Source organism: Equus caballus, chromosome 9, assembly GCF_041296265.1.
Source record: "Equus caballus isolate H_3958 breed thoroughbred chromosome 9, TB-T2T, whole genome shotgun sequence".
NCBI classification, from domain to species: Eukaryota; Metazoa; Chordata; class Mammalia; order Perissodactyla; family Equidae; genus Equus; species Equus caballus.
In genome coordinates this window covers 95,008,184-95,035,647 of record NC_091692.1, presented here as the reverse complement: position 1 = coordinate 95,035,647, position 27,464 = coordinate 95,008,184, and the positions used below count along the sequence as shown (strand labels likewise).

Sequence of the window (27,464 nt, the reverse complement as noted above, 5' to 3'; positions counted from 1 at the left end):
GCCTCCCCATTGCAGATGCAAAACTAACACAGATACAGCGGGAAATCCGTTCCAAACAACCCTGGTTGATGAGCAGCCAGATGGGATCACATGTTGCCTGTGATCAGGGGAGGAAATGCAGGCTGTGGTATCTGGGGATAGCTTTCATGAGGAAGAAGCTGAATTTCTCTGTGCAGGATGGAGAAGGCATGGGGGAACCTTGAAGGTGGGGAGAATCGCTTGGCCCAGCACAGGCTGGCCAGCATGGCGGTGGCTGGGAGATGAGGCAGAGTCTGAGATGCAGGGGAGGGCTTTGGGGTTCTGTCCCTGCTGAGCAGGCAGCCAGAGCCACAGCCGGTTCATCTGACGCCAGCCCAGTGGCGTCTCCTTGGTGAAGTCTTCCCAGATGCCCCATCTTGGGCTGTTACTTGGCTTTGGTTTATTCGGCAGATGTCGACAGCACCTGCTGTTGGGAGCCCGAGGTGAAGGTGGTCGACCAGGAGCTTGTGCTGGGGGGACAAGAACCGTGCACCTCAGAAGCGTGTGCCCACCAAGCCCTCTGCCTCGGTGGGCTCTCCGTGTCTGAGTCCTCCCCTCCTCATTTTTTCCCGCTGATACCCTGCCCCGTCTCATAGCTGCTATCACACACTCAGTTCCTGCTGCACAGCACCAGTCAGGGAAGTGGGCTGTGGAAAGGGATGCTTGGAGAACTGATCTTCAGGTGGCGCTGGAATTCATTTTCAGAATCGTGTGTCAACCGTGGTGAAGATGTGTGTGCCCATTCATCTCTTCTTTGGCCTCTTACTGCATTGCTTTCCATCTCGGTACATTCTCTACCTGTGGGGCCGCGAGCTAACCTCCAGGGAGAGTGGCCTGCCCTCTTCCTGCCACTGTGCTCCTTTCTCGCATGTGTGGAATTCTGTGCACCTTCTGCTGTCCTTGATCCCCTCCGGTGTTTGTGACTCTTCCTGCTTGTTTTGACAGTTTACACTTGGGACTCCCTGTGAAGGATAAAAATAGATCTAAGGAGTCTCTGGGGACCGAGGGCAGAGTTTTCATCTTCTTCATGGGGAGGGTTCCTTCCTGAAGGTATAGAGCTGGAGGGTCCTCTCCCTGTTCCCTCTGCTTGGAAAACTGTTAGAACTTTAACTTGTGATTTTGTGTGCCATGTGCCTTCCCACGAACTCTTAGTATTTTCATTATTAAAAGCTAGAAACAAAATCTTATGAGATGATATATTTTATGAATGTATTACCATTGCACTTTTTCCATTGCTTTTATTAATACGGGTTAGTAACGCAAACTGGTGGACCATTTTCCTTGTTTCCCATGGCAAATTTTTGTAGAAGCAATAGGTATTAAGGAGATAGGAAAAATAGGCTCAACCTGAGAAATGAGCCCTAGGCCTAATCTGTGCCAGTTGGGCAGATCAGAGGTGAAACCATCAGCGTCCAGCTGGGGATTGATGGCTGGCTGTCGAGTGGGGCACCTCTGTCCATCTGGGTCTTGGACGGCTTCACTTTTCAAAGGCGGCACCTTTGTTCTTAGCTGTGAGGCGTAATTAAGAAACGTGAAAGCACTTTGTAAACTGGGGACCCCTTCAGTGCAGCCAGTGCCCTCACTCCTCTAATTGTCCGTGGGGGCCAGATGTCTGTGGCTCTACGACTGGACATTTCCTTGGACACAAATGTCACTCCTTGTGGTTTAACTTTGTCCCTACATTTGCAAGATTCCGCTTGCTGGATGGGGGTCCACCTGAGAACAGGGTCCGTGTGTTAGAGGGCACTCGGGGCTGAGCATGTAGAGCTGCACCCATCCTCAGGGAGTGGGCTGAGCTGAGCCGGACAGCGGTGTCCACTCCTGGCCGTGGTCAGGTTCCGTAGTGCGAGGGATCACATGTGACCTGCTGAGCTTGTGAGAATTGAACACACCTAATCCATTTGATGACTTGTGCCTGGACATTCTCTTGGGAAGTGACATGTGAGCTCCTTGAGAACACTGTTTATCTTTGTATCCTTGGTCCCTGGCACACTGCCCAGCACGTAAGGGGCACACGAGCGTGCTTGTTGAAGGCGTGGAGTGTGTGAAAGTCTGTAAATGTGTCATCTATGAAATCATAGTAGCATAGTGGAGAGAGACTTCAAAGTCTCCAGATGGTATAACTCAGTGAGATTAATAACCTTTAAAGCGTATTCGTTTTGTCATAGAAAGAAAACAAAATTTTAAAAAATAAACAAACCGCAAATAATTAAGGGACTCTCTTGAGTTTTTCTAGGTCAGAAACACAGTAAGAACAGCTTATATTATTTTTAGTAGAGTACTTTTTGTTTCCAGTGAATGTCAATGGGATTTGAAGTACATGGAATTTTTTTTAAATGAGGATTTTTTTTTTAAACAAAGACATTTGAGTTAAAATTAAAAGTATTCCGTTATAGGAAAAATATTTAATTGGGTTTTTCCTGAAGCCACCATTTGAATCTTACTAATGGAATTACTGAAAATCTGAGCTGGGGTGAAGTTCCCTTCTACTGTCTGTGAAAAAGCACTCCTTATAAATGAAGGTTTAAATAGTAATAAAGGAAGGATGAAGCCTTGGCAGTTTGGGCCCCTTTCATTACATGAGGCCTATCCCTTTGTCCTTGTCTCCTTTGCTGGTAATACACAGTGCCCCATCTTTTCAACCTCTCATATGCAAAGAAAGAGAACAGAAATGTACATGGCAATTATGGTAGCCAATGAGTTATTAGAAAGCATTTTAAGTAAAGAAGTGGCTTAGTGTTGGGGCTAGCCCCGTGGCTTAGTGGTTAAGTTTGGCACGCTCTGCTTCAGTGGCCTGGGTTCATTCAGTTCCCAGCCCAGACCTACACCACTCGTCAGTGGCTATGCTGTGGCAGTGACCCACATACGAAATGGTATGTAGAAGACTGGCACAGATGTTAGCTCAGGGCTGATTGTACTCAAGCAAAAAAAGAGGAAGATTGGCAGCAGATGTTAACTCCGGGTGACTCTTCCTCAGCAAAGAAAAAAAAGAATTGACTTAATGTTAAGACACCTCCTTTGTGGAAATGCGATATTGGTCTATTGCAGCAAAGGGTTTCCAGGGACCAGAGAGATTGTATAGATAGTTGAGTGCCTGTGGTGACCCACATACAGCTTTCAGAAGCCCCTGGAAGAGGGGTTTACATGCAGGAAGTGGTACTCAAGGTGAGGTGTGGCAAGGTGCCTGCGTGAGCGTTGATGTCCCTTTGTGACTTTGGCGGCCACTGTAAGGGATACTTTCTGAGTGCCTTTCGGAACCTTCCTCTACCTGTCTGAACTTCAACTTTCTCAAATAGAAGTGGAGGGGGTTTGAGCAGATGTTTCTGGGCTCTTATTGTGCATCAGGGGCTCTCTCAGATGCTAGGGCAGTTGGACATCTCAGTCCTCAAGCTGCTCACGGTCCAACTGGGGAGACAGGTAGCCAAATGTGGTTACGGCACTGTGTGGCACGTTCATTCTGGGAATGTGACTCAAGCGAGCTGGAGACAGGAGGAGTCAGGGACTCGATGAATCCAGAAGGGTTCCTGGGCAGGAGCCGACGTGTGCAGGGGCTCTGAAGAGCGAAGGCTGGCTCTTGGGGGAGGTCTCAGAGCGACAGAAGATCAGGCTGAGGCCAGGTTGTGGAGACTTGCGAGTACCTGAGTGTCAGAGCCCTGTGCTGGGGAGCCACTGAGGCATTCGGACAGGGTGAGATCAGACGTCTGGCCTGAGGTGTGGAAAATGGGTAAGGGGTGCCTGGAAACTGAGACCCTGCCTCCAGGGTGAATGGAGAGATCACCAAGTAAAATACTGAGACTCGTTGTGCAGTTGGCCATGAAGAATGTGTGGGAAGCGTCTTGATAGTGGGTAGACACGGCCTCATTGATGGAGACAGGAGCTTGGGGAAAAGCAGCTTGACTATGGATGCAGAGTTTGAACTGTCTGTGAGCCTACAGTAAGAAATGAAGAGGGCCAGGTAGAGAAAATCCAACTTTTCAAGGATCTGGGCAGAGCAAGGAGAGGACCAGAGAGGGAACAGTTGAAAAAAGGAGTACATAGTGCAGTGTCACATGCCACCGAGTGGCAGAGGAGGGGTGCACGGCGCCTGGCGGTTAGAAGGTCTCTGAGATGAGGTGGACCTGGATGGGGATGGGGTCTGGGCTTCAGGTTGTCCACGGGAACGTGTGAACATAAGGGAGGAGGAAGAGCAGTGGGCAGGGCGAGAATGGAAGTACCAGAGGGGGCATGTGATGGCGCAGGGTCCAAGGGAGGTGGCGACAGCAGGTCGTGCACAGGAGGTGCTTCCAGCCCGCCGCCCAGACTCCACCCTGAGCGAGGCTGCTCACAGGCGCACTCTGGGAAAGCCATTTATCTCCCTGGGTAACAGGTGTTCTCTTTGCATTCGCAGTGCTCGCGCCTCCTGCACCGCCACCACCGCCCATCCAAGGATATGCCTTCAAGCCTCCGCCTAGACCCGACTTCGGGACCTCCGGGAGAACAATCAAATTACAGGCCAACTTCTTTGAAATGGACATTCCAAAAATTGACATCTATCATTATGAATTGGATATCAAACCAGAGAAATGCCCGAGGAGAGTTAACAGGTATTCTGTTTCGTCCTTTATTGATCTTGATTGACTTATGTGGGTTATCTACATACACCAACAGAATATTCTTAACTAGTTATCAACCCTTCGAGTCTCAGCAGATCCTTCTGACTTTTTTCCCCAGGAAGTTTCCGTTGCATTTATTTTTTGTGAAATGTTTTGTGTATTTCGTTGTATCTCAATACAATCGTAGGTGTACAATTCAGTGAGTTTTGACAAACTCATATAAATGCCTGTCACCCTAGAATGTTGCCTCATGCCCTCTTCCAGTCGGTCCCCAGCCCCCTAAAGTCAGTCTCTGATTTGTGTCACAGTAGATTTGTTTCCTGCCCAAAGAAATTCAGTTGTACAGCCCAGGAGACGGTCTCTCCTTCATCCCGCTTCTTTGACTCAGCATGTTTTTGAGATTGCCCTGTATCGTTGTGTGTATTAACAGCTTCTCATTTTTATTGCTGAGGAATATTTTATGAAATGGATATTTCATAATTCATTTATTCATCCTCTTGTTAGATGCTTGGGCTGTCTAGGCTCTGCTATTATGAATAAAGCTGCTGTGAACATTTTTCGTCACGTCTTTTTTATAGACACGTTTACATTTCTCCTAGATAAATACCTAGGAGTGAAATTGTGGGATCGAAGGGTAGATATAGGTTTAGCTGCACAAGAAACCACCAAATAGTTTTCCAAAGTGGTTGTCCCATCTCACTCTCCCATCAGTGGTGGTCATACCATGTCACTCTCCCATCAGTGGTGGTCATACCATCTCACTTTCCCATCGGTGGTGGTCATACCATCTCACTCTCCATCAGCGGGCTTCATACCATCTCACTCTCCATCAGTGGTGGTCGTATCATCTCACTGTCCCATCAGGAGTGTGTGCGAGTTCTGGTTGCTCCCCATCCTTGTCAGCACTTGGTATGGTCAGTCTTTTTGATTTCTGCTGTTTCAGTGGGTGTGTCATGCCTTCTCAGAGTAGTTTTACTTTTCATTTCCTGATAACTAATGAGTTGAGCACCCTTTCATGTGCTTATGTCCATAATTGTACTCATATGATATAATATTATACACTCTAGTAAAGTGTTGAAGTCTTTTTCCTATTTGGGGGGTTATTTGTCTTTTTGTTATTGATTTGTAAGAGTTTTTAAATATATTCTAGGTTTGAGTCTATATTGGGAGTATTTTCACCCAGTCTGAGGCTTGCCGTTTCACTTTCTTAGTAGTGTCCTTTATTGAGCAGAATTTTATAATTTTGTTGAAGTTCAGTCTATAGAATTTCGAAAGAGGTTGTTACATTGTGTGTTCTCTCCAGGGAATCTATGCTTACCTGAAGGTTACAGAGATATTCTCTTCTTCTTCTTTTTTTTTTTTTTTTAAGAATTACCATTTGGCCTTGTATATTTAGGTCTGTGATCCATCTTGACTTAATTTTTCTTTCTCTCTCTCTTTTTAAAAAATTTTTATTGAAATTATGATAGTTTACAACCTTGTGAAATTTCAGTTGTACATTACTGTTAGTCATGTTGTAGGCATACCACTTCACCTTTTGCATGCACCCACCCACCCCTTCTTTCCCCTGGTAACTGCTAATCTGTTCTCTTTGTCTACATGTTTAACTTCCACATATGAGTGGAGTCATACAGAGATTGTCTTTCTCTATCTGGCTTATTTCACTTAACATAATACCCTCAAGGTCCATCCATGTTGTTGTGAATGGGACGATTTTATCCTTTTTTATGGCTGAGTAGTATCCCACTGTATATATACACCATATCTTCTTTATCCAGTCATCACTTGATGGGCACTTAAGTTGGTTCCATGTCTTGGCTATTGTAAATAATGCTGCAATGAACATAGGGGTGCATGGGACTTTTGGAATTGCTTGTTTCAAGTTTTTTGGGTAGATACCCAGTAGTGGGATGGCTGGGTCATATGGTATTTCTATTTTTAATTTTTTGAGAAGTCTCCATACTGTTTTCCATAGTGGCTACACCAGTTTGCATTCCCACCAGCAGTGCATGAGGGTTCCCTTTTCTGCACAACCTCTCCAACATTTGTTACTTTTTGTTTTGGTTATTTTTGCCATTCTAATGGGTGTAAGGTGATATCTTAGTGTAGTTTTGATTTGCATTTCCCTGATGCACAGTGATGATGAACATCTTTTCATGTGCCTGTTGGCCATCCGTATATCTTCTTTGGAGAAATGTCTGTTCACGTCTCCTGCCCATTTTCGTCTTGAATTAGTTTTTGTGTATGGTGTGAGGTAAGGGTCTGTTGAAAGACTTATCTTTCCCAATTGATTTACCTTGGCACCTTTGGGGGAAAAAATCAATTGATTTTCAATTTCTACTAGAAAGCCCCTGGGAGTTTTTCATTGCAATTGCTTTGACTCTGTAGATAAATTTGGGGAAAATTGACATTTGAATCTTCCTGTCCATAAACACAGTACATTCTCCATTTATTCAGGTCTATTTTTTGTCTCAGCAGTTATCATAATTTTCAATGTAGAGGTCTTTCATTTTATTTATTCTTAAGTATGTTAGGTCTTTGATGTTCTTATAAATTGTGTTTTAAATTCTCATTTTCTAGGAGAGAGTGACTGCTAGTGAGTATGGGGTTTCTTTTAGGAATGATGAAGATGTTCTAAACTTAGATTGTGGTGATAGATGCAAAACTCTGTGAATATACTAAAATAGTTCAATCGTACACTTGAAATGGGTGAATTTTATGGTATGTGAATGATACCTCAAAAAGATGTTAAAAGTTTGTTCATTATTTTTGGGTAAACTTTTTTCTTTCTTTCTTTCTAGTTTTTAATGCATTTTATTTCTTTCATTTGTCTTATTGCGGTGGCTGAGAAATCTGGTATGAATAATGTTGAATATACATGGTAAAAGCAGATATCCTTGCCTTGTTCCCAATCTTATGGGGGAAGCATTCATTGTTTTATCTATAAAATATTATTATATTAGTTGTAGGATTTTTGTAGAGGCCCCCTTATCAGGCTGAGGGTGTTCATTTCCTAATTTGCTGAGAATTATCTTCATCATTGGATGTTAAATTCTGTCAGATGCTTTTTCTCCATCTATTGAGGAGATCATGTAGTTCCCCCCCATTAATGAGGTGAATTTTGTTGTGTTTTTTGATGTTCAATTAGCTTGAATTTCTGAGAGTCATGATGTGTTGTTTTACACATTTCTTTTGTCATGATATATTATTTTTATATGTTGCTGGGTTTAATTCGTTAGTGTTATGTTGTGAATTTTTGTGTCTGTGCTCCTGAGGGAAATTGTCTCTAGTTTTCTTGTTAGGTTTTGATATCAGGGGTATGTGGCATTGTAAAGTAAGCTGGGAAGGGTTCCTTCCTCCTCTGTACTGGAAGAGTCAAGTATGTCCGTTGTGGTGGTTTGCATCTTTCAAGGAATCTATCATTTCATGTAAGTTGTTGAATTTATTGGCATAAAATTATTATGGTGTTATTTCAGTGTCCGTAGGACCTATAGTGAAAGCCCTTGTTTCATTCCTGATATTTTCAAGTTGTGTTTTCTTTTGTTGCCCTTGATCAGGTTTGCTAGGGGTTAATCAGTTACATTCATCTTTTCACAGAAACAGCGTTTCACTTTGTTGACTTTTCTCTTTTGTTTGCTGATTTCCCCCCATTCTTCTTCTCTAATCTTTATTATTTTCTTTCCTTCTACTTACTTTGAGTTTAGATCATCAATTTTAAACCTTTCTTCTTTTCCAACCCATTTGTTTAAGGCTGTGAATTTCCCTCTGAGCCTGATTTTAGGTATAACCCATAAGTTCTGGCACATTTTAATTTTCATTCGGTTTAGAATATTTTCTCATTTTCCTGTGAATTCTTCTTTAATCCTTGGTTTTGTTTTGTTTTGTTTTGTTAGAAATGTGTTGTTCAATTTTTAACTCTTTGGAGTTGTTTTTTTTTTTGATAGCCTGTTGTCATTGATTGCTGATAATTCCTTTATGATTAGAGAACACACTCTGAAAGATTTCAATTGTTTGAAACTTATTGGGACTTATTTTGTGGCTAAGTATGTGATTTATCTTGTTAAACATTCCTCATATACTTGAAAAGAATGTGTATCTGGAGTTGTTGAGTGTGGGCATCTATCAATATCAGATGGAGTTGGTTGATAGTATTATCCCGGTCCTTTAGAGGTGTACCTCCAGGATTTTGTGGGTCCAGTTTCAGGCCACTGTAATAATGCGCATCACATGAATTTGTTGGTTTCCCAGTGCATATAAAAGTTATGTTTACACTATATTATAGTCTATTAAGTGTGCAATAGCATTATGTCTAAAAAAAAATGTACATACCTTAATTTAAAAAGTACTTTATTGCTAAAAAAAAAATGGTAACCATCATCTGAGCCTTCACTGAGTCATAGTCTTTTTGCTGGTGGAGGGTCTTGTTAAAAACACATATCTGCATTGAGTCTGTGATTTTTAAAAAATCTTCTCCTCTTTTTTCAGTTTGGATAATCTTTATTGATCTGCCTTCAAGATCACTTTACTCTTTTTTGTTTGTAGTTTCTAATCTTCTGTGGTAATCATCCAATAAATTTTTTTCATTTAGATATTGTGCTTTTCAGTTTTAGAATTTGCTTTTTTTGTTTTGTTTTTGTTTTTTGCTGAGGAAGATTTGCCCTGAGCTCTAAGTGATGTGGCTATACAGGATGGTCATGTTTGGAAACATAGATTTAAATTATTTTATTGTATAATGCAACTTAATAGCAAATCATTTGCTACGTTTTCACACATGTTCCTCTTTTTGTATGTGAGCTGCTGCCACAGCATGGCCACTGACAGACGAGTGGTGCAGGTCCTTGGCTGGGAACTGAACCTGGGCCGCTGAAGTGCAGCACACTGAACTTAAACAACGAGGCCACTCGGGCCAGCCCGCATTTGGTTCTTTTTTGTAGTTTACATTCTCTGCTGAAATTTCTCATCTGTTCACTCATTGTTCCCATCTTTTTCTTGATGACCTTGAATGTATTTATAGTAATACATGTGCAGTATAGCAGTCCTTGTCTGCTAATTACAACATATGGATCATTTCAGGGTCTGTTTCTATTGGCAGGTTTTACCTTAGATTGCACATCACCTTTTCTTGCCTATTCACATGCATAGTGTTTGTGTTAGCAAAACCCATGTGCTAGCATCTTGACTTAGTCCTTCCATCTCCAGCCACGCTACCAACCAGCTAACGTTTATGAAACCTCCACTCGTGTGATAGGTACTGTGCCATTGGGAGATGTTGGGGACAAGATAGACTCAGTTCCTGTCCCCAGTGGGGAAACTAGAGTCACACCAGCGATTAGCAGTACTCAGAGTCAGTGCCGGTAGAGAGAAGCTCAGAGTGGAATGGGAAGACAGAAGAAGCACGCTGAGTTCATGCTGTGTTCTGTCCCCTGGGAGTAACTCTGTCAAGACAGTCCTTAACACCACATCCCCTTACCTATTTCTCCTTCCACTGCAATCTCTGTTAAAGCAAAGACAGTATCTTAATTCTGAGTTCCCAAAACCTTGTGCAATGCATGTGGCAGACGTTTAATAAATTCAACCCTAGGACTTTGTGCAAGGCCGAGAGAAAAATGCCACCTACGTTCAATATGATGAGTCATAATGAATCCTAGCTGAATGTGTCCTCAATCTCTGGTGGTACAATCGATCACCCTTTACTGAGTGGCTGCGTAGGAGAGTTTCAGTATAAGGCAAGGTCCCTCTTCTCAGGATGCTTCCAGTATCATTGTGGGTACAGAGATAGTGACACAGAATAGCTAGTGCCCTGTGCTGGTCTAGATCGTGTAGGCTTTGCCACCAGTACTAGGAAACCTAGCTGGTGGGTCGAAATTAGCAGCACTCCACCTAGAAGCACAGGATGAGCTAGGACTGCAAGAAGAAGTGTGCTCCTTATCTTTCAACTGCCCTTTCCTTCTTGTTCCTCTTGAGCTCTGTCAAGTGGCCCCAGGAGAACACTGCGGAAGTGATCACTCTGTGCCCGGGGTGGGGTGGGGGCAGTGCAGCGTGACTGTGTTGGTTGCAGCCTGCGTATTTACTTTGGGCACCGTCCGCCGAAGGGAGTGGACGTTGGTCCAGACTTTTAGAAGGTGGTTTGGTGTATATATTAAAATTCAAATAGTATATATACCCTTTGACTTCACCAATTCTATTTCTAAGTATTTATCCCAAAGAGATATATACAAAGATGTCTAATATTGTGATGGCAAAAAAAAAAAAAAAGAAAGAAAAAAAGAAATTATCTATATGTCAACCAGTAGGGGTGGTTAAATAAACATACTGTGGAGTACTGTGAAACTGTCGACAGCAATGAAATGGAGCTTCACAGTAGGAACACCAATTCTGGAAACAGACAACTGTGTTGTGTGTGGTTTATTAATGTTATGTTACAGTCATGATACAATGACATCTCTGTTTCTGGACTCGATGGCCATTCTGTGTACAGTTACAAGGAAAGGTCTCAAAGACATGTAGCGGGAAAACAGCAAGCTCCAGAAACGTGTGTTTGATGTCATACGTTTAAAACATAATAATACATTGTATTTCTTTTTTTTTTCCCCAAGATTGACACTTGAGCTAACATCTTTTGCCAGTTGTCTTTTTTTTCCCCTTCTCCCCAAAGCCTCCCAATACATAGTTGTATATTCTACTTGTGGGTCCTTCCGGTTGTGCTGCGTGGGACGCCGCCTTGGCATGGCCTGATGAGCGGTACCATATCCACACCCAGGATCCGAACCGTGAAACCCTGGACCGCCAAAGCAGAGTGCGGGAACTTAACCACTTGGGCATGGGGATGGCCCCCATATTTCGTTTTTCTGTACCTACATATTTATGTAAATGTGTGGGTTTGAAAATGAAAAGGTCCCCTCTGAGAAGAGGATTGAGATGAGTAGGTAGTCTAGACAGGCTTTCAGCATTATCTGCATTTGAAATTTACAATGAAAATGTATTAATGTAAAACCTGTGTAATTAGAAATTAACAGAAGAATGTATTTTGGGTATCCGGCCTGAGAATTACGTTTAGTAAAGGTGTTTGTGCAGGAAGCCACACTGCCATAGTCCAGGAACTAGCATTTCTGTGGTCAGACTTGATTTAAAGAAGGAGCTAAACACCAGAACTCAAGGAATAACAGATCCCCAGGTGTCCTCCCAGCCATCCCTGAGCAGTTGCTGAGGAGCAGCTAGTCAAGTCAAGTCCCTGGGGCTGGATGGACGGGGATGGGGAGTTGGTGTTAATGAGTATGGGGCTTCCATTGGGGAATAAGAAAAAGTTCTGGAGATGGACGGTGTGATGGTTGTACAACAATGTGAATGTACCTAATGCCACTGAACTGTATGTGTACAAATGATTGAAATGGCAAATTTCGTTAGTTATTTTACTACAGTTAAAACAGAGAGAGAGCTAGGAAGGGGGGAAGGGGAGTGGGAGGGAGAGACGGAGGAAAGACGGTAGGTAGGTAGCACAGTTGGTGGGTAGGTTGCTGGCCGGTCCCTGGGAGTTGATCTGGGTCAATGGAGGGAAGGGACCTCCGTGTTTTAGAATTAGTTTCCATCCTATCATAAAAATTCAGCAGCATGATCCCTGTTTATGTTTTGCACAAGACACTACCAGGTGGTAGCACCTCCACGCCCGTGAGAGGGGGCTGCTTTCTCTCACTTCCGGTGGTGAGCAGGATTCCCTTGTCGTCGTCCATCAGGGTGACTCCTAGCTGTAAGGATTGAACAGCTTCCTTCTTTCAGCAAATATTTACTGAGCCCCAGCTGTGTGCCACACTCTGCTGGGTGCTGGGTGTTCCTGGAGAAGACGTGACTCCTGCCTCCTGCCTCCGAAGAGCCCACAGCCAGGTGTGAGTGGAGTCATGCCAACAGGTGGATTCACCTTAGGATAGTAAGCATTAGTGTAGACGAACGTGTAAGTGGCCTGGGCTCCGTTTTATTGCTTTGAATACTAGACACCTAGTCACCTCAGCACACGTTTTTGAAAAGTATGCTCTGTCCTCTCTTCTGCTACTTCTGTCAGAAACAAAATGGCCGTGTGTCTGCGGGTCTTTTTCTGGGCTCTCTATTCTGTTCTGAGGTCTGCTTGTCTGTCCTGCTCCAGCACCACGCTATCCCTATCTGTCGCCGCAGCTTTCGTACGCCCACCTTGTTCCTCTTCAAGAGTGCACCAGCTAGCCTTCGTCCTTCATATTTCCAAATACGTTTTAGAATTAGTTTATTAAATTACATCGAATAAAAATAACCCCGTCTGGATTTTTATTGGGATTGAAGGAATGGGTTTGTTTGGGGAGAACTGGATATTTCAGTCCATGAATATGGTATATTAGTTGGTGGTTTTGTTTTTTAACGTCTTATGGTGTTTCCAACTCCCAAATGCAAGATTGTGTATGCCGCTTGGAACTAGTTATCCCCATCCGTTGTTCCCTGCACATTTGACTCTGCGTGCATCCACTCTGCGCTGTAACCTGCTTACACTGCTGCGGTTAGGAAGTACCATACTGGTTTGGCTGCTTTTCTGCAATCTCAGGGTAGAGAGGGGCGGTAGAGGGTGGGACTTTCTTTCTAGAAGCTGGGAAAAGGAGAAAGGGGAGGTTAATGTACAGGGTGTCCATTGATTTCTGGAACATGCGTGAAAACGTAGCAAATGATTTGCTATTAAGTTGCATTATACAATAAAATAATTTAAATCTATGTTTCCAAATATGACCATCCTGTATAGCCAAATCACTTAGAAATTCCTCTGCTGTTCTAAGAAACTTACATCAGAGTGGCTACAAGATTGTCTCTTAGGAAGAGAAAAAATGTGACTCCATGTTTACTGCTGGAAACCAAAGCTTTGTGGGGAATCTTAGTCTTATGGAGAGATGGGGAGGACGGGGCAGCACGCACACCTGTATGCTTGGTTCCCAGCCCCTTTCTACATTCCCTTTCTGTATGAGACTCAGTTTCCAGGGGCTTTATCACTTAAATAGATTTATTTGATGGTTGACTTTGCTCTTCTGGGCTCTTTATCCAAAAGCCTCACCTCCTGCGTCCCTCCCCCGAAAACATATAATGAATGAATGAATGAGCCAATGAATGAATAAAGACTTAGTACTAGGAACGAATGTGTGCATTTGTTCAGGAAATATTTGTGGAGCATCCACTGTGTGCTGGGCCCTGCAGTTACCCAGATGACAAAGCAGGGGCTCTGTCTTCATGAAGGGGGCAGTGTTTGTGGATTTTCAACAAATACAGCCCTAATTGTCCACCAATAACGGCAGTTTTTTCTCCTTTACAATGCTTCTCCCTTTTTTTGACCCTACTTTGGTGACCATGGCCTGCAGCCCAAGAGTGAACAGAAGTGGCGAGAGCAGCAATTTTGTTTTATTGTGAATCCCAGAGGGAAATCTCTACCAGATTAAGGACTTTCCTGTCTGTTCCTGGTTTGCTAATTAAAAAAAAACGTGAACGGATGTTGAATTTTATTAAATTTTCCACATCTTTGAGATTATCGTAATTTAAAATTTTTTTACATTTGATTTTTAAAATATAAATCAATTTTATTGAGGTATAATTATATATGACAAAATATATCCATTTTAAGTATACAGTTATATGAGCTTTAAATGTATGCACTTGTGTAATAGCCACTTCAATCAAGGTGTAGAACATTCTGATGACCCCAAAGTTCCTTCTTGCCCCCTTGCAGTTAATCTTCTCATCCTCTGCCCCGAGGCAGCCACTGAAGTCCCTCCTGTCGTTGTAGATTAGTTTTTGCCTGTTAGAGAATTTCATATAAATGGAATTATACAGTATGTTCTGCTTTATATCTGGGTTTTTCCCCTGTGCATGTTTTTAAAATACAACCATCGTATTGCCTGTACTAATAATTCATACAATAGAATACCAGCATTCCATTGTAAGGTCGTCCTATCGTTTGTCTGTTCACCGGTAGATGGACCTTGAAGTGGTTTCCAGGTTGGGACTGTTGTAAACATTTGCACAGAAGTGTTGATGTGGTTGTGTGTATTCATCTCTCTTGTGTAATTACCAGGTACTGGAAGATGGTATGGTAAACATATATTGATCTTATAAGAAATGACCAAACGTTTTTTTCTCCAAAGTGATTGTATCATTTTACATTCCCAGCAGCAATGTGTGAGAGTTCATTGTCCCCGTCTGCCTCTTGCCCTTCACCAACCCTGGGTATGGTCGGACATCGTAATTTTAGCCATTCTGGTGGGTGTGTGGTGGTGTCTCTTGGTGGTTTTATTAGCATTTCCCTGATGGCTAATCATGAGCATCTTTTCATGTGCTTATTGGCCATTTGTGTATCTTCTTTTGCAATGTGCCTGTTCAAATCTTTTACCCATTTTTTAAAATTGGATTATTTGTTTTACTGAGTTGTAAGAATTTTTTTTTGTATATTACGCATGCAAGTCCTTTGTCAGATATATGTGTCTGTGTTTCGAGTATTGTCTGTCAGTCAGTGGCTGGTCTTTTCTTTTTCATAGCGGTATCTTTTAAAGAGTGAAAGTTTTTAATTTTGATGAAGTCAAATTTATTAATTTTTTCTCGTACAATTCACACTGTTTATGTTCAAAGGAATCTTTGTCTATTCCAGGATTCATAAAGATTTTTCTCTGATGTTTTCCTCTAGAAGTTTTATAGCTTTAGCTTTTACTTTTACAGTCTGTTTCACATGAATTTCTTTTATCATGTTAAACCTGAACTTTCTGGGTGTCTGCTCATTGTTGATGCAATATATTATATTTAACATGTTGCTGGATTCTCTTTGTTAATACTTTGTTTCTGCATCTGTGTTTATAAGTGAGATTGGCCTGTGATCACCCTGTAGGCGTTGGAAATAAAAGCTTTGCTAGCGTCGTAAAATAAGCTGGGGCATCTGCTCTCTTAATTTCTGTTCACAATAATTTGAGTTTGCTTGGATGATTTGTTCTTTGAATGTGGATGGAACTCTCCAGTAGAGCCATCTGGACCTTGAGTTGACCAAGAAGATGGGGTCCTTGAAGCTTGCTTGGGGAGCAGTGTTCCGGAGACAGCATGTCTTTGTGGCCCGGAGTAGTATATGGAGGCGCAGGTGGGAGTGCGCCCTAGATCTGGTTGGGAAGGGCAGAGATGGAGATTGGAGCTGCCCTGGCCATCCTTGGCGCTTCATGCCTGCCTGGGCTGTGATCTCCCTGCTGGTTTCAGAGGCCTGGTGCCTTCCTGGTGGAGCCACCAGAAAAAGTGTTGCCGAGAGGCTGTGTCTGCCCCAGGGTCTCCCCAGGCAGTGGGTGTTTCGGACAGGATTGGCTGGATCCACGGAGACTCACTTCCTGTGACTAGCATGGTTGAAGGTCAACTGGGTAAAGCCAGTTTGAACGAGGAAATCCTTTTTAGGCCAGCTTTCCTCGTATTCTGGGAAAGGAATGGAATGAATTTCTGGTTCTTGCTTCCTGAAAGATGACCAAGACTCTTCCCCAGAGAGAGACCCTTACAGCAAGGCAGAGCTCGGATCTCACCCCGGGGGCATCTTTCCCATGTCCTTCCCCTGCCCCCACTTCTTTCCCTGCTATCGGAATCATCTCTCCCTCTTTACTGCCTCCCCTGAGCTGCTGTTTCCTGATAACAACTGAGATTTTGAGCCTCTAACAGTCTGTTTGCTATCAGTCCTCTGCATGTTTCCTTTGGGGGCCAGGCAGGCCTCCCGGCTTGTCCTTTGTGTATTTTATTGGGCGCTGTGTATAAGAAGAGTCAGGTATTTGGGGAGTTGAATCGAAATGCCTCAAAAACTACCCCTAAATGCTGGCAGGGATGTGCTAAGTGAGGCTATCCTGGGGCAGAGACGTGCAGAGAGGGCAGGTGGGCGAGCATTGCTCTTACCTGAGCCTTGGAGCCAGCAGGATGGTTGAGCTGCCTCTGGTCATCCCAGAGCATGTTTCTGTGTGCCTCTCTGCTGAGCCATGGACAGGCAGGCCAAGTCGGGGAGGCGCCCCGGGCGTGCCGGGCTTATGCAGCACTACCACGGAACGGTTTCTTTGTGTTCATTGGGGTTCTGCTGCTGTAATGTCTGAGGAGCAAACAGCAGTAAAATCGCAGACACTTAGAGCAACAAACATCCGTTTCAAGCTCAAGGCAAGCGAGCTGTGGTTTGACTGTGCCAGCTGGGTCAGGCTGGACTTAGGCTTTGAGTCAAGTTCAAGGTCTTTGTTCTGGAGCCCAGACTGAAAAGGCAGCAGTACCCAGGGTCGTTCTTACAGCGGATCCCAGGAGCACAGGAAGCCAAGCCAATGACACAGACCCCCCGGAGAGCCTCTGCTTAGATCGCGTTCTCTGACCTTGCCAAAGTGGCCAGAGCAAGGCCCACAGCCCAGCTGACGGCCGAGCCAGCACCTGATGTCCACCGAGTGGGGACTGGAACTGTGTGCATGGGCTGGTGGCCCTGCAAAGTCACAGCAAAGTGCATGGTGTCTAATCCCACAGCTCCGGGAACAGTCATCCCATCCGTTCTAGTCTTCTCTTCGGTGCCTCCGGGAGTTTCTGAAAGCATCTATTATCTGCTGTGTGTAGCATGCACAGTGCCTGGCGTGGAGGAAGTTCTCTGATGTTTGAGTGACTAAACGAACAAGCATAGAAACCCACTGAAGGTTCCAGTTTGATTCTTTATAGAAGAAAGTTGAAAGTCTTGCTACTAAAAGGAGCCATAGATCTTATAAAATTGCTTATAAACCAGTGTCAGAAGAATGTCATCCTCATATACCATTTCTCTGATTTTATTGACATTTTTCTCAAATTCTGCCTTGTTTCAGGGAAATAGTGGAACATATGGTCCAGCACTTTAAAACACAGATCTTTGGGGATCGGAAACCAGTGTTTGATGGAAGAAAGAACCTCTACACGGCGATGCCCCTCCCAATCGGGAGGGATAAGGTAAATCTGCAGAGATGCGTTTGACTCAAACAATATGCAGTGAAGTAAAATTCAAGCGTGTTGTTAAGTTAATTATTCCTCTTGTCACATACTAAATCATTTCACCTAGGAGAAAAGAGCCACTAACTGACTATGTGCTTCATCCTGAGATCCATAAAAACTACTTTTCGGGTGTTGTGGTTTTCAACGATAGAGGGTTAACTTATCTGGCTGGGTTCAGAGATGGGAGTCGAGAACTTCTTGAAACCACTAAACTTTTAAATGTAAAATGCACGTGTGCACGCACGTGCCACAAACCACCACCAGACAGGAGCCCAGGTTACATGGTGGGATTATAAAGACGCACGGAGAAGTCTGTCCCTATAGGTGTAGATGCATGTGATAAGTGGCAGTAAAACAAAGCTAACATCTGCTGTAGCCTGTGATTCATCTGAAATAATAATCATGATAATTAGTCAACCTAGGAGTAGTGGCTGTATTAAAGTGTTGCCGTTTCTTATTGTGTTTATCCTTATCATGACTTTATTTAAAAAGTAATAAAATTTCTGCCTAGAAGTTGTCACTTCTTGGCACATCTTTCGACAAATGGGCTGCTCTATGGTGATGATGGGTGTTGTTTATGATAGGAGAGCAGAGACTCAGCTCAGAAATAATCTTCACACAAACTTAAAACAAAACAAAACTCTCGTAACCTAACAACCATCCCACCGAGAACAGAAAAGCCGACGCCCTTTGAGCACGACCTACACAGTCAGCTTCTTAAACCACCGGGTCCCCGAGCGGCAGCAAGCTCCGCGCTTCCAGGGCCTCCGGCTGCTGTCCTGCGACCTGCAGGTTCTCTACGGCATTCTGGGTTTTTGCTTTTTTGCATTTTAATGATAATTTATTATAATTATTATTTTTAGAGATCTCAATTAGGCCTGTTCATTTTGTGTTTGGAAGGAAATTATCACTTTTTTTAAACGTTCAGGTGTTCATGTAGGTTGTGATTACCAAATGCGGATAATATTATGAACCTGGATTTGGCTTTTAATTTTAGTTCTGCCTCTAGAATCCAGTTGTGATGGGGAAGATAAAACTTTCGTTGTCCTGTTAGCCTTTCTTGACCACACCATTTACATGAGTCCTGGATATATCAGGCATTTTCAGACTTCCCGTTTGCAATTCCCCCTTTCTTCTTCTCCTTTTTCAAATAAGTTTCACGTGTACATTATAATTCGACTTCTGTGCACACTACAGTGTGCTCACCACCAAAGTCCCGAATGCCCGTCACCCTGCAGCTGACCCCTTCCCCCATTCCGCCTCCCTCCACCCCCCACCCACTCTGGTAACCACCAGTTTGTTCTCTGTATCTGTGTGTTTGTTTTGTTTTGTTTGTCCATTTATTTTGGTTTTTTCCTAGTCCACATATGAGTAAATCTTATAGTATTTGTCTTTCTCTGTCTGACTTTTTAATGATAATCTTAAAATGACTAGGCTCATTTTGCCCATCTGGGTGGCCAGCAGCCTGGGCAGTCTTAGGGCCCAGGAGTACAGCTCGGAATTGCCGTGCTCTGATAAGAGTAGAGTACATTAGGGTTGAGGGAAGGCCGGGTGGTGATAAGGGCTCTGAACCAACCCGACTCTCGGTGATTCCGAGAGATAACAGTGGCACACAGCTGGGCATTGCCGGGCACAGGTGGCTGACATCCATGTTCTGAATTAGAGCAAGTCCTGAGACCAATACTCCTGTTGGCTGAGTAGGATCACCCCTTGCAAATCAGCAGGCTGGGCATTTGAAATGTAATGGTTATAAAGATTGTGTTTAATTTGCACATTTGTTTAAAGTTGTACAAGAAAAAAAAAGTATGAGGAGTTTATTCACAGTTTTGTCTGTAGTATTTATAATTAGATGCTAGGAGGGACATAGGAGTATTTTTCTTCAGAAGGGGTGGGCGAGTCAGTAGGGTATTAGAATTTGAAACATGTCCTTGTAGAAGTTATGACAGCCTCCGGGGTAAAAATAGATCCGATTCCAGTCCTTGCTTTGCCCTTGCTCGTGGTGGGACCTTGGGTAAGCCGCCTTACCTTGCCAGGCCTCAACAGCTGCACCTATGAAATGGGGAGGTTGTATAGAGACTGCCTCCCAGGGTCCTTGTGAGAAGTGAATGAATGAATGCGTAGACCCCAAGAAGAGCTGCTCCGCTTTCAGTGTGCTTCCTGCCTGCGTCCCTCTGTTAAAATGCAGGTTCTGAAGAGTCGACGTTTCTAACCAGCCTGCAGGTGATGCCCATGTTGCTGGTCCCACATCATACTTTGAGTTGTCAGGGTTTTAAGTATCTAATTACAATGCCTGCGACATGTACACACTTAGCACATACTAGTGGTTACCGTCACCGGTCTAAGGCATCCATGCTGTCATCCTCACCCACGTTTTTCTGGGGTGCCCAGATGCCCTCAGTAGCCCTTCATACCTACTGCCCAACACCTAGTGGGCGCTCAGTGTCTCTTAAATTCTTTTTCCGATGAACTTAGAGAACCTCCCCAAAGCCACAGTGATTGGTTAGCATGGGGACTCCTAATTGCAGACCAGTCCTTCCAGTCACTTTTAAAATTCTGTCAAATATTCATGATATGCAGAAATTAATCTCTTCCATTTGAGAGCTAATATGTTACTCTTCTCTGTTCCCATACATTCACATCTTGTAGCAAAGTGTCCTCTTTTCGTTACTGTTTCTTTTGCGTTTGCTCTTTTTTTCTGGGAAGTACTTTTCTTTGTATCATGGGCTCTTCTGTGGTAAGAGAGAAAATCCTTTAGTGCCCCATTAACCCCGTGTCTGCTAGCAGCTGGATGGCAGGTGGCTCTCGTCGAGGTCTCTGCACACAGAAAGTGTCCCGTGTCCCATGCCCTTACTCACAGAAGGCAGCTCTTGTCATCTACTCTTAATCTCCCCTACTGACGTAGTAGATAAGCCGCCTTAATTCCAGCCCCTGCTGGAATGAGAGCTCCTCTGTCAGGGCTGAAAGAGCCTGTGACCCAGACCAGCCCCTCACTTCTCAGAACAGGAGACTGAGGAAGTTGTACGAGTCGCTCACAATTTTGGGCTGAACTCCTCGGTCTTCTTCAGCAGTAACGTGACATGATTTGCACGGTTGGAATGTGTGTCATTTGTTGTTCCTGGCGCTGGGGCCAGCCCTGGGCCTCCCCTCGGCAGATCCACAGCTGCCTGCAGCCAGTTTTTTTGTTTATTCAGGGAGGGCGTTGGCGCCTCCTTCCTAGAAGGAAGCGGCCTGTTAGGCCAGATGCAAACTTGAATCCCTAACAGACCCTTCGTGGAAGGCGTTCACCGTGGGGGAAGACAGCCTTGCACAGTATTCGCTGCACAGCACTCCTGCCTGTTCACCCAGCATCCTAGATCAGGCATCCCAGGGCCGCGAGCGCCCAGCCGGTGACTGCTGGCCTGAAATGACAGGCGTTGGGGATTCTGAGCAGGGCAGTGAAGTTTCTCCTCTTGGAGGCTCAGCAGGTTTGAGGGGAGGGCAGAGGTGGCGTGGGGCAAGGAGCCCTCCTTGGGTGACACACGGGTGGAGGGTCTGCTCAGCCTTATCTGCTCTTCTTTGGGACCGCCCTTCTGCCTTTTGGAGCTGAGGGTCCCTCCAGCGAAAGTGCAGCATTTGTCAAGATGTCTCGAACCCAGCCGGCCCGGGTCAGAGGTGCTCAGCAAGTGTTGCTCACACCTGACAGCAGCCGCCTCCTGTCCCTGCTGGTGTCACCTATCTAGAGTGACTGAACTCCCAGCGAGACTGTGAGTTTTGTCCAAGATAATTTGGAGGGGCAACAATTTGCTTTTCAAAGACATTCATTACTGTGCAAAGTCACAGAAGGTCTTCAATGTCAGCTCCCTGTGCACATTTAAAGCAAGATGTGACCTGCATGTCCCCACTGGAAGGGCCCGTGACGTGGGGCCTGCCAGCTGTGGTGCTGGCATGGGCTCCTCACATAGGCCCCAGGGAGAGCCACCTCAGGGTTGGGACAAGTGTGGTGGCCCCAGGGACCTGCTAGTGCTGTCACTCCTTCCTTAGGAACAGGTGACAGCCAGTTTATGGGGCCTTGTCCCACACAACAGCCGTTTTGGACAAGAAAGCCCTATTGAAACACAGCTGCTCTCGATGCGTTCTCTCCTGGCTCCGTACACAGCTTCTTTGTGTTCTTTGCAGGGCTGTTTCCCTTTCCTTTGCTTCCTAGCTGTGTAGCAGCACCAAAACAGGGCTATTCCCGTCACAGTTCTAATTCTGTCCCCCTGGTGCCTTTCAGACAGAGGGAGTTGAGTGTAGCTTTGGTCTGTCTGGAGAGATTGAATTTCACAGCTGTCTCGCCATTTTCCAGGCCCCGGACTAGTGCTGTTAGCTGATATTTCAGTGTCCATGTTCAGAAGATGGCCGTTGTACCCTTCCAGTGTCACAGACAGCTTTTTATGGGTGCTGGCATCCTCGGTTGGCACACGCACTCTGTGAGGCAGGCAGGCTGCCCTCTTGTCCCATATGTACAGATGGGGCCTGATGGAGCCACCTGCCCACAGTGAGACCATGGGAGGTTACAGAGCTGGGAGCCCCCGTGTCCCATGGATCTCCAGTCCGTGGCCTTTGGATGCTGCGTTGTTGGGACCAAGAGCCTTAGGCTGTTGAGAGATTGAAGCATCTTGGTATGCAGACCGACTCTGCTGGCCAGTAGCCCAGACAGACATGAGGACTGTTCTCAGGCTTGTGTCACAGCTGGCGCCCAGTGCCACCCTGCCCGTGCAGTGTGACATTTCATTTGAAATCTCCATTTTCCCTAAACTGTTAGGTAGGCATACCAGTCAGCGTCTCAAGACGCTGTGCCTGGCAGAGAACATTGTAGAGCCCCTTGTGGGGGCCAAGAGGAGGCCGGACTAGAAACTTTAAAAACATAAGTATCTTTTGCTAAAGGAAAATACATCCTTCTGAATCCCCCCTAGTTTGATTACAGAGGCATTTTTGAAGAATGGCGTTAACAAGCATCCTCTTAGTTACCAGTCACAGAATTGTTCCTCAGGTACACCCGGTGCTGTTGGGTAGGATTGTACGCGATTAGGCTGAAAGCGCCTGCTGTGGAGGTTGATGTGTAAGGTGGAAATTGCCTGGCAGTTTCTCCTGTCGTTCCCCCTCCCGCCTGTCTGCTGCTGCCGTTTCTGAACAGGTGGGCCCAGTCTCTCCATCCTTCTCTGCTGACGTCAGAGCCAGGTGTCTGCCGGTCCACACTGAAGCTTGAGGCTGTTACAGACCGTTGAGCACTCCTGTGAATATTCTGAGGTTCTTCTGAGAATTTTAATTTCTTCCCAGGAAGTTCCGATTTGTCTCGTACTAGTTGAAGCCGTCCTGTCCCTGGTGATGCTGGTCTCGCAGCACTTCCTGCTCAGTGGTGGGGCACAGCGGGTAGGACAGCTCCGGGGAATGCCGCGTGGGGGAGCCGGGCGTGTGACGTCCCCACCGCCCACGGCCTTCGCCTAGATACTCTGACCTTCCCCCGTTTTATTGTGAACGTGTTAGTCAGACAGAGAGTTGAAGGAATCGTAGGATGCACCAGTCTTGATTCTGCATTTGTTAGCGTTTTGCTGTGTTTGCTTTACCCGGTCTATTCCGAGAAGACATTTTGTTAATGATTTATTCACTGCATAACTAGCGTATGAACCCTGAAGGGACCAGAAAGTGCAAACCCCTAGACCCACTACAGCTTTCTCAGTTCCTTTGGAGAAACAGCGAGCTTCCCCTTCCTCTGTCCCAGGAGCAGCCTCAGCCCCATCACCGTCCCCGTCCCCGTCCCCTTCCTCTTCCTCTTCCTGGAGCACCCTCTTGAGAGGCCGCCCCGGACCCCCAGGCTGAGTAGCTGCCGTACAGCTTCCGCCCCGCTCCGGCGTTGCCTCCCCAGGATGCGGTCTCTCGACACTTGCCTCTCCCGGCTGCCACTGCGTACAGCATCGGGCGCGGAGTAAGCACTAAATATCTGTGCAAAGAAGAAATCCTCAGTCATTGTGCCAGTGGACTTAAAGGGTGTGCACACACCCACACATGTGTGGTTGATAAAGGACCGACTGAATTTCCCTAACCTAGGAGTGTTCTGGAAGCTGACCCACCACCTTCGAACCCCCCATTAGCTCCTCAAGAGGGAAGCGTGAATAACCGTGTGCTCTGGGTCCCCTCACAGGTGGAGCTGGAGGTTACGTTGCCAGGAGAAGGGAAAGATCGCATCTTCAAGGTGGCCATCAAGTGGGTGTCGTGTGTGAGCTTGCAGGCGTTACATGATGCACTTTCGGGGCGGCTGCCCAGTGTCCCCTTTGAGACGATCCAGGCCTTGGACGTGGTCATGAGGCATTTGCCATCCATGAGGTGAGACCAAAGAACCGGGAGCGTCTGCTTCTGGCCCTGAGGGTCACTTGGAGAATACGACTTCTCTGTCGGTAGAGGAGCTGGTTCTCGGAGGCAGGGTGGTGGTGGTGAGAGGGAACTCTGTGACGAAAATAATGGCAGTGCTAACATGGAGAAAAATTTAGTATAGAAATAAATCACCAGAATTCTCAACCTAGCACAAAAAGATTACCTCCCCGTCTTTGAGCACACTGGTGTGTTGTTCTGTCACTCAGCCTGATATTGTGAGCGGTGTCCTGTTCCTCTCTCACCCTCCCACGTGGCCTTGTAATAGTAGAATCATGTTCCAAGTGCCGTACTTGCCTGAGCGTCCACCGCCTGCAGAAGCCTCTTGGACCCTAGGTGACACGATGGAGGCTTCTGACTTGTTTTTCCTGTGGGATGACTTTGTTACCACAATTCGCCACGCTTGAACTTGTTGGGAGAGAGGATAGGTGGACACTTCACTGGCTGGTGGCTGGGCAGAGGGCTGCACCGGCCCCTATGTGACAGCCATGTGTGAACAAGGCCAGTTCACCACACCCGGACCTCGGGTTTGTCACCCGGGATGCCTGTTCCTTCCACATTCGTGGCACACAGTAGGGCCTCAGGAACTGTGTGAATGGACAAGTGAAAGAAGGAAAACCTGAATGAAACTCCGACAGCCCTCCATGCTGAGGTCTCCCAGTACCGACCAGAGTGCTAGGGTTTGAGGGGAAGGGAGCCTGCCTTTGGCCCTTTCTACATTAGGAAAAGGCACCATGGGGCACCGCATGAGAGTTTAAAGGGTTCTCAGTCTTCAGACTTGGGTGGGGATGACCAAATGCAGGGCAGGCTGTCACTTCTGGCAGGGCTCCTCCCCAGCCCCTGGCATATAATCTGTCACTGCTTGGAACTATTGATGGGAGCAAGGTGGGTGGGTGCAGAAAAGCACAGTCTAGAAAGGTAGGTGGTACCAAAATGTTGAATACAGATTTTAAATGAATGGCAAGAATCACTGTGATTTTTATTTTCTGAATTCCTTTGAATTAATTACCATGTTACTTTTGTAATCAGGGGGGAAAGTCTAATTTCATTTTGGAAAAATAACAGAAAAGGGAGCAGGATTAAGACCTAAGCGTAAAGTGAAAAGGGCCGTCTGCACTATGCGATTGATAATGCAGCCTATGGGTAGATAATGTCACCACCACGACACGTCTTCCCTTTGGAATCCTTAGTGAGGTTGCGTCCCTGGTGACCAGGCACCGTTGGTGCCATTGCAGGGAGACTGTGTCTGCCTCACCCAGATGGCCTCTCACTCTCAGCACACTGCCAATCACTGGCCCTGGAAGGCCCGTGAATCTTCTCACACATCGACCTCACCGTCCCCCGACGCAAGGTCCGAACTCCTCTCCTCTCACTCCCTGCATGTGGAGCCTATGGTCAGAGGAGCTGAGAGAAACAGGGAATGGATGCCTGGGTACTGCATCTCAGCCTGGTCCCTGGCACAAAGCAGCCAGACTCCCCAAGGCCTGAGGCCGGGCCGGTCCAGCTGCCTCTGTCTGATCGTGGTTGGCGTGCAGCGGACGCTCCTTCCGTCTGCACTTGCTCACCCAACACAGCCCTGTCTAGACAGATGCGAAGTGCTGCACAGATACATGCACTAGAGGATGAACAGTAAGCCTTAACGGGAGAGGACGGTAGGGTCAGAAACACGAGGCAAAGCCGGGCACACTGCATGTGCTCGAGGCCCCGTGCAGCCAGAGCCTGTCCCAGCAGCCACGTGCCCCCGAGCGGGAAGCCCAGTGGGCAGGGGAGCCCAGCTCACAGGAACTTCTCCCTGGGTCTCCACCGTATGTGATACGTTTACACATCTCGCTGTTCCTGCGGCAAGGACGTGCGTCCCCAAGGCTGCGCTTTACACCATGTCCCCCACAGCCAGCCGTGGACACAGGCACCGTGCCGTTGAGTCACAGCAGCTTTACATGGAGAAAAAGGTGGAATTACTGACGAGTGCAAGTGTTAGCCTGCCTGGTCGATGTGGGGGGCCAGCAGACGTGGACTCAGCCTGTTCTTTCCTAAAGACGCGCCTGGTCAGACGAGGGGTCTCTTGTTTCAGGTACACCCCCGTGGGCCGCTCCTTCTTTACCGCCTCCGAGGGCTGCTCCAACCCGCTTGGTGGGGGCCGAGAAGTGTGGTTTGGCTTCCATCAGTCCGTCCGACCTTCTCTTTGGAAAATGATGCTAAATATTGACGGTAAGCAAAACCCTGGTCCTTCTTGTGGGGTGGAGTTGTGGGCTTGCTGAGGGGCAAAGACCTTGGGGAGGGCCCGTGTGGCTGGCTCCAAACAGGCCTTTGTCAGGGCCAGGGATGCTGCATCACGCTGGGCCCGCCTCACCTTCTAGTTAGGTCGGGCACTGGTCCTCACACTTGCCCGTCAGAGCCCCCTGCGGGGTCCACTCCAGAGAGTGTGGTTCAGGGGTGGGGGCTGAGGTGGGCCTGAAATCTGCATCTCTAACAAGTTCCCAGATGCTGCTGGTATACACTGGGGCAGGTTCGGGTTTTCTTGAGACTGGTGAATGGGCCTCCCGCTGCTAGCTCCCCTTTGTGTCACGTGTTCATTTCAGCCTGGTCGGTCCGAGCACAGGGTAGCTGAGTAGGCATCAGCCCCGTCTGTCACCTTCCGGCTGGGCTCCTTCAGGTCTGGGGGTTGCCTGCCCCCTTGGGAGACTCAGCTCTTCCCAGCGTTGGATCACACAGGGAGTGGTCAGCTTCAGAGAGATGTAGACCAAGGGTAGCCAGGAAATCGAGGGCTTATGGTTGTCATCATCTGTTGGGTGCTTTAAACCCAGTTTTATCCTCAGAAGGTGACTTTCTCTCTAGACTCTACCAACCCCTTACTGTTGCCCGTGACCAGAGGGAGTGTCAGCAGCCTGTGACCAGGCACGAACCCCTCCTCTGGCTCTGTCCCGCCTCTGAGGCCCGAGGGTGAACTCTGCCACGCTCGTCCCTGGGCCGCGGCAGGTGCTCCAGGCTGTTGGGGGTCGGCCATGGAAAGGGCACCATCGAGCCAACCTCAGTCCTGCTTTAGCTTTTGTCTCTTTCTTTTCCCACCTACAGTCTCAGCAACAGCGTTTTATAAGGCACAGCCAGTGATCGAGTTTGTTTGTGAAGTTTTGGATTTTAAAAGTATTGAAGAGCAACAAAAACCTCTGACAGATTCCCAAAGGGTGAAGTTTACCAAAGAAATCAAAGGTAACTCACTGCCTATGTGTTGGGGTGGCGGCCGCAAGGCCCTGCTCCTCGCTGTGCGTCTTGAGTTCTGGCTCCTACCCGTGTTTCTAAGGGGCTGGGGGCGGCAGGAGAAGGGAGCCATCACGTGCATTACACCCATTTCACGGGTGGGGGTAGGAATGTTCTAAATAAATGGCTTTCTGTGCGGGGTGAGGAACAGATCTGTGAGCCGGCAGTGTCCCCCTTGTGGGTGTCAGGACCAGAGGGCAGCAGCACTGTCTCGTGACATTC

General features: G+C 46.5%; 1 protein-coding gene across 3 annotated transcripts in view; it reads left to right on the top strand.

Annotated features, from left to right (window-relative positions):
• The window catches only part of AGO2 (argonaute RISC catalytic component 2), a 106,918-nt gene that overhangs the window by 49,001 nt on the left and 30,453 nt on the right, over positions 1-27,464 (top strand). For all 3 annotated transcript variants that reach the window (XM_070221875.1, XM_070221876.1, XM_070221877.1), the window contains exons 2-6: positions 4,406-4,601; positions 17,438-17,558; positions 23,761-23,942; positions 26,059-26,195; positions 27,060-27,194. In XM_070221875.1, the coding sequence (XP_070077976.1) occupies positions 4,406-4,601; positions 17,438-17,558; positions 23,761-23,942; positions 26,059-26,195; positions 27,060-27,194 (771 nt within the window). The remainder of the gene's footprint in view (positions 1-4,405; positions 4,602-17,437; positions 17,559-23,760; positions 23,943-26,058; positions 26,196-27,059; positions 27,195-27,464) is intronic.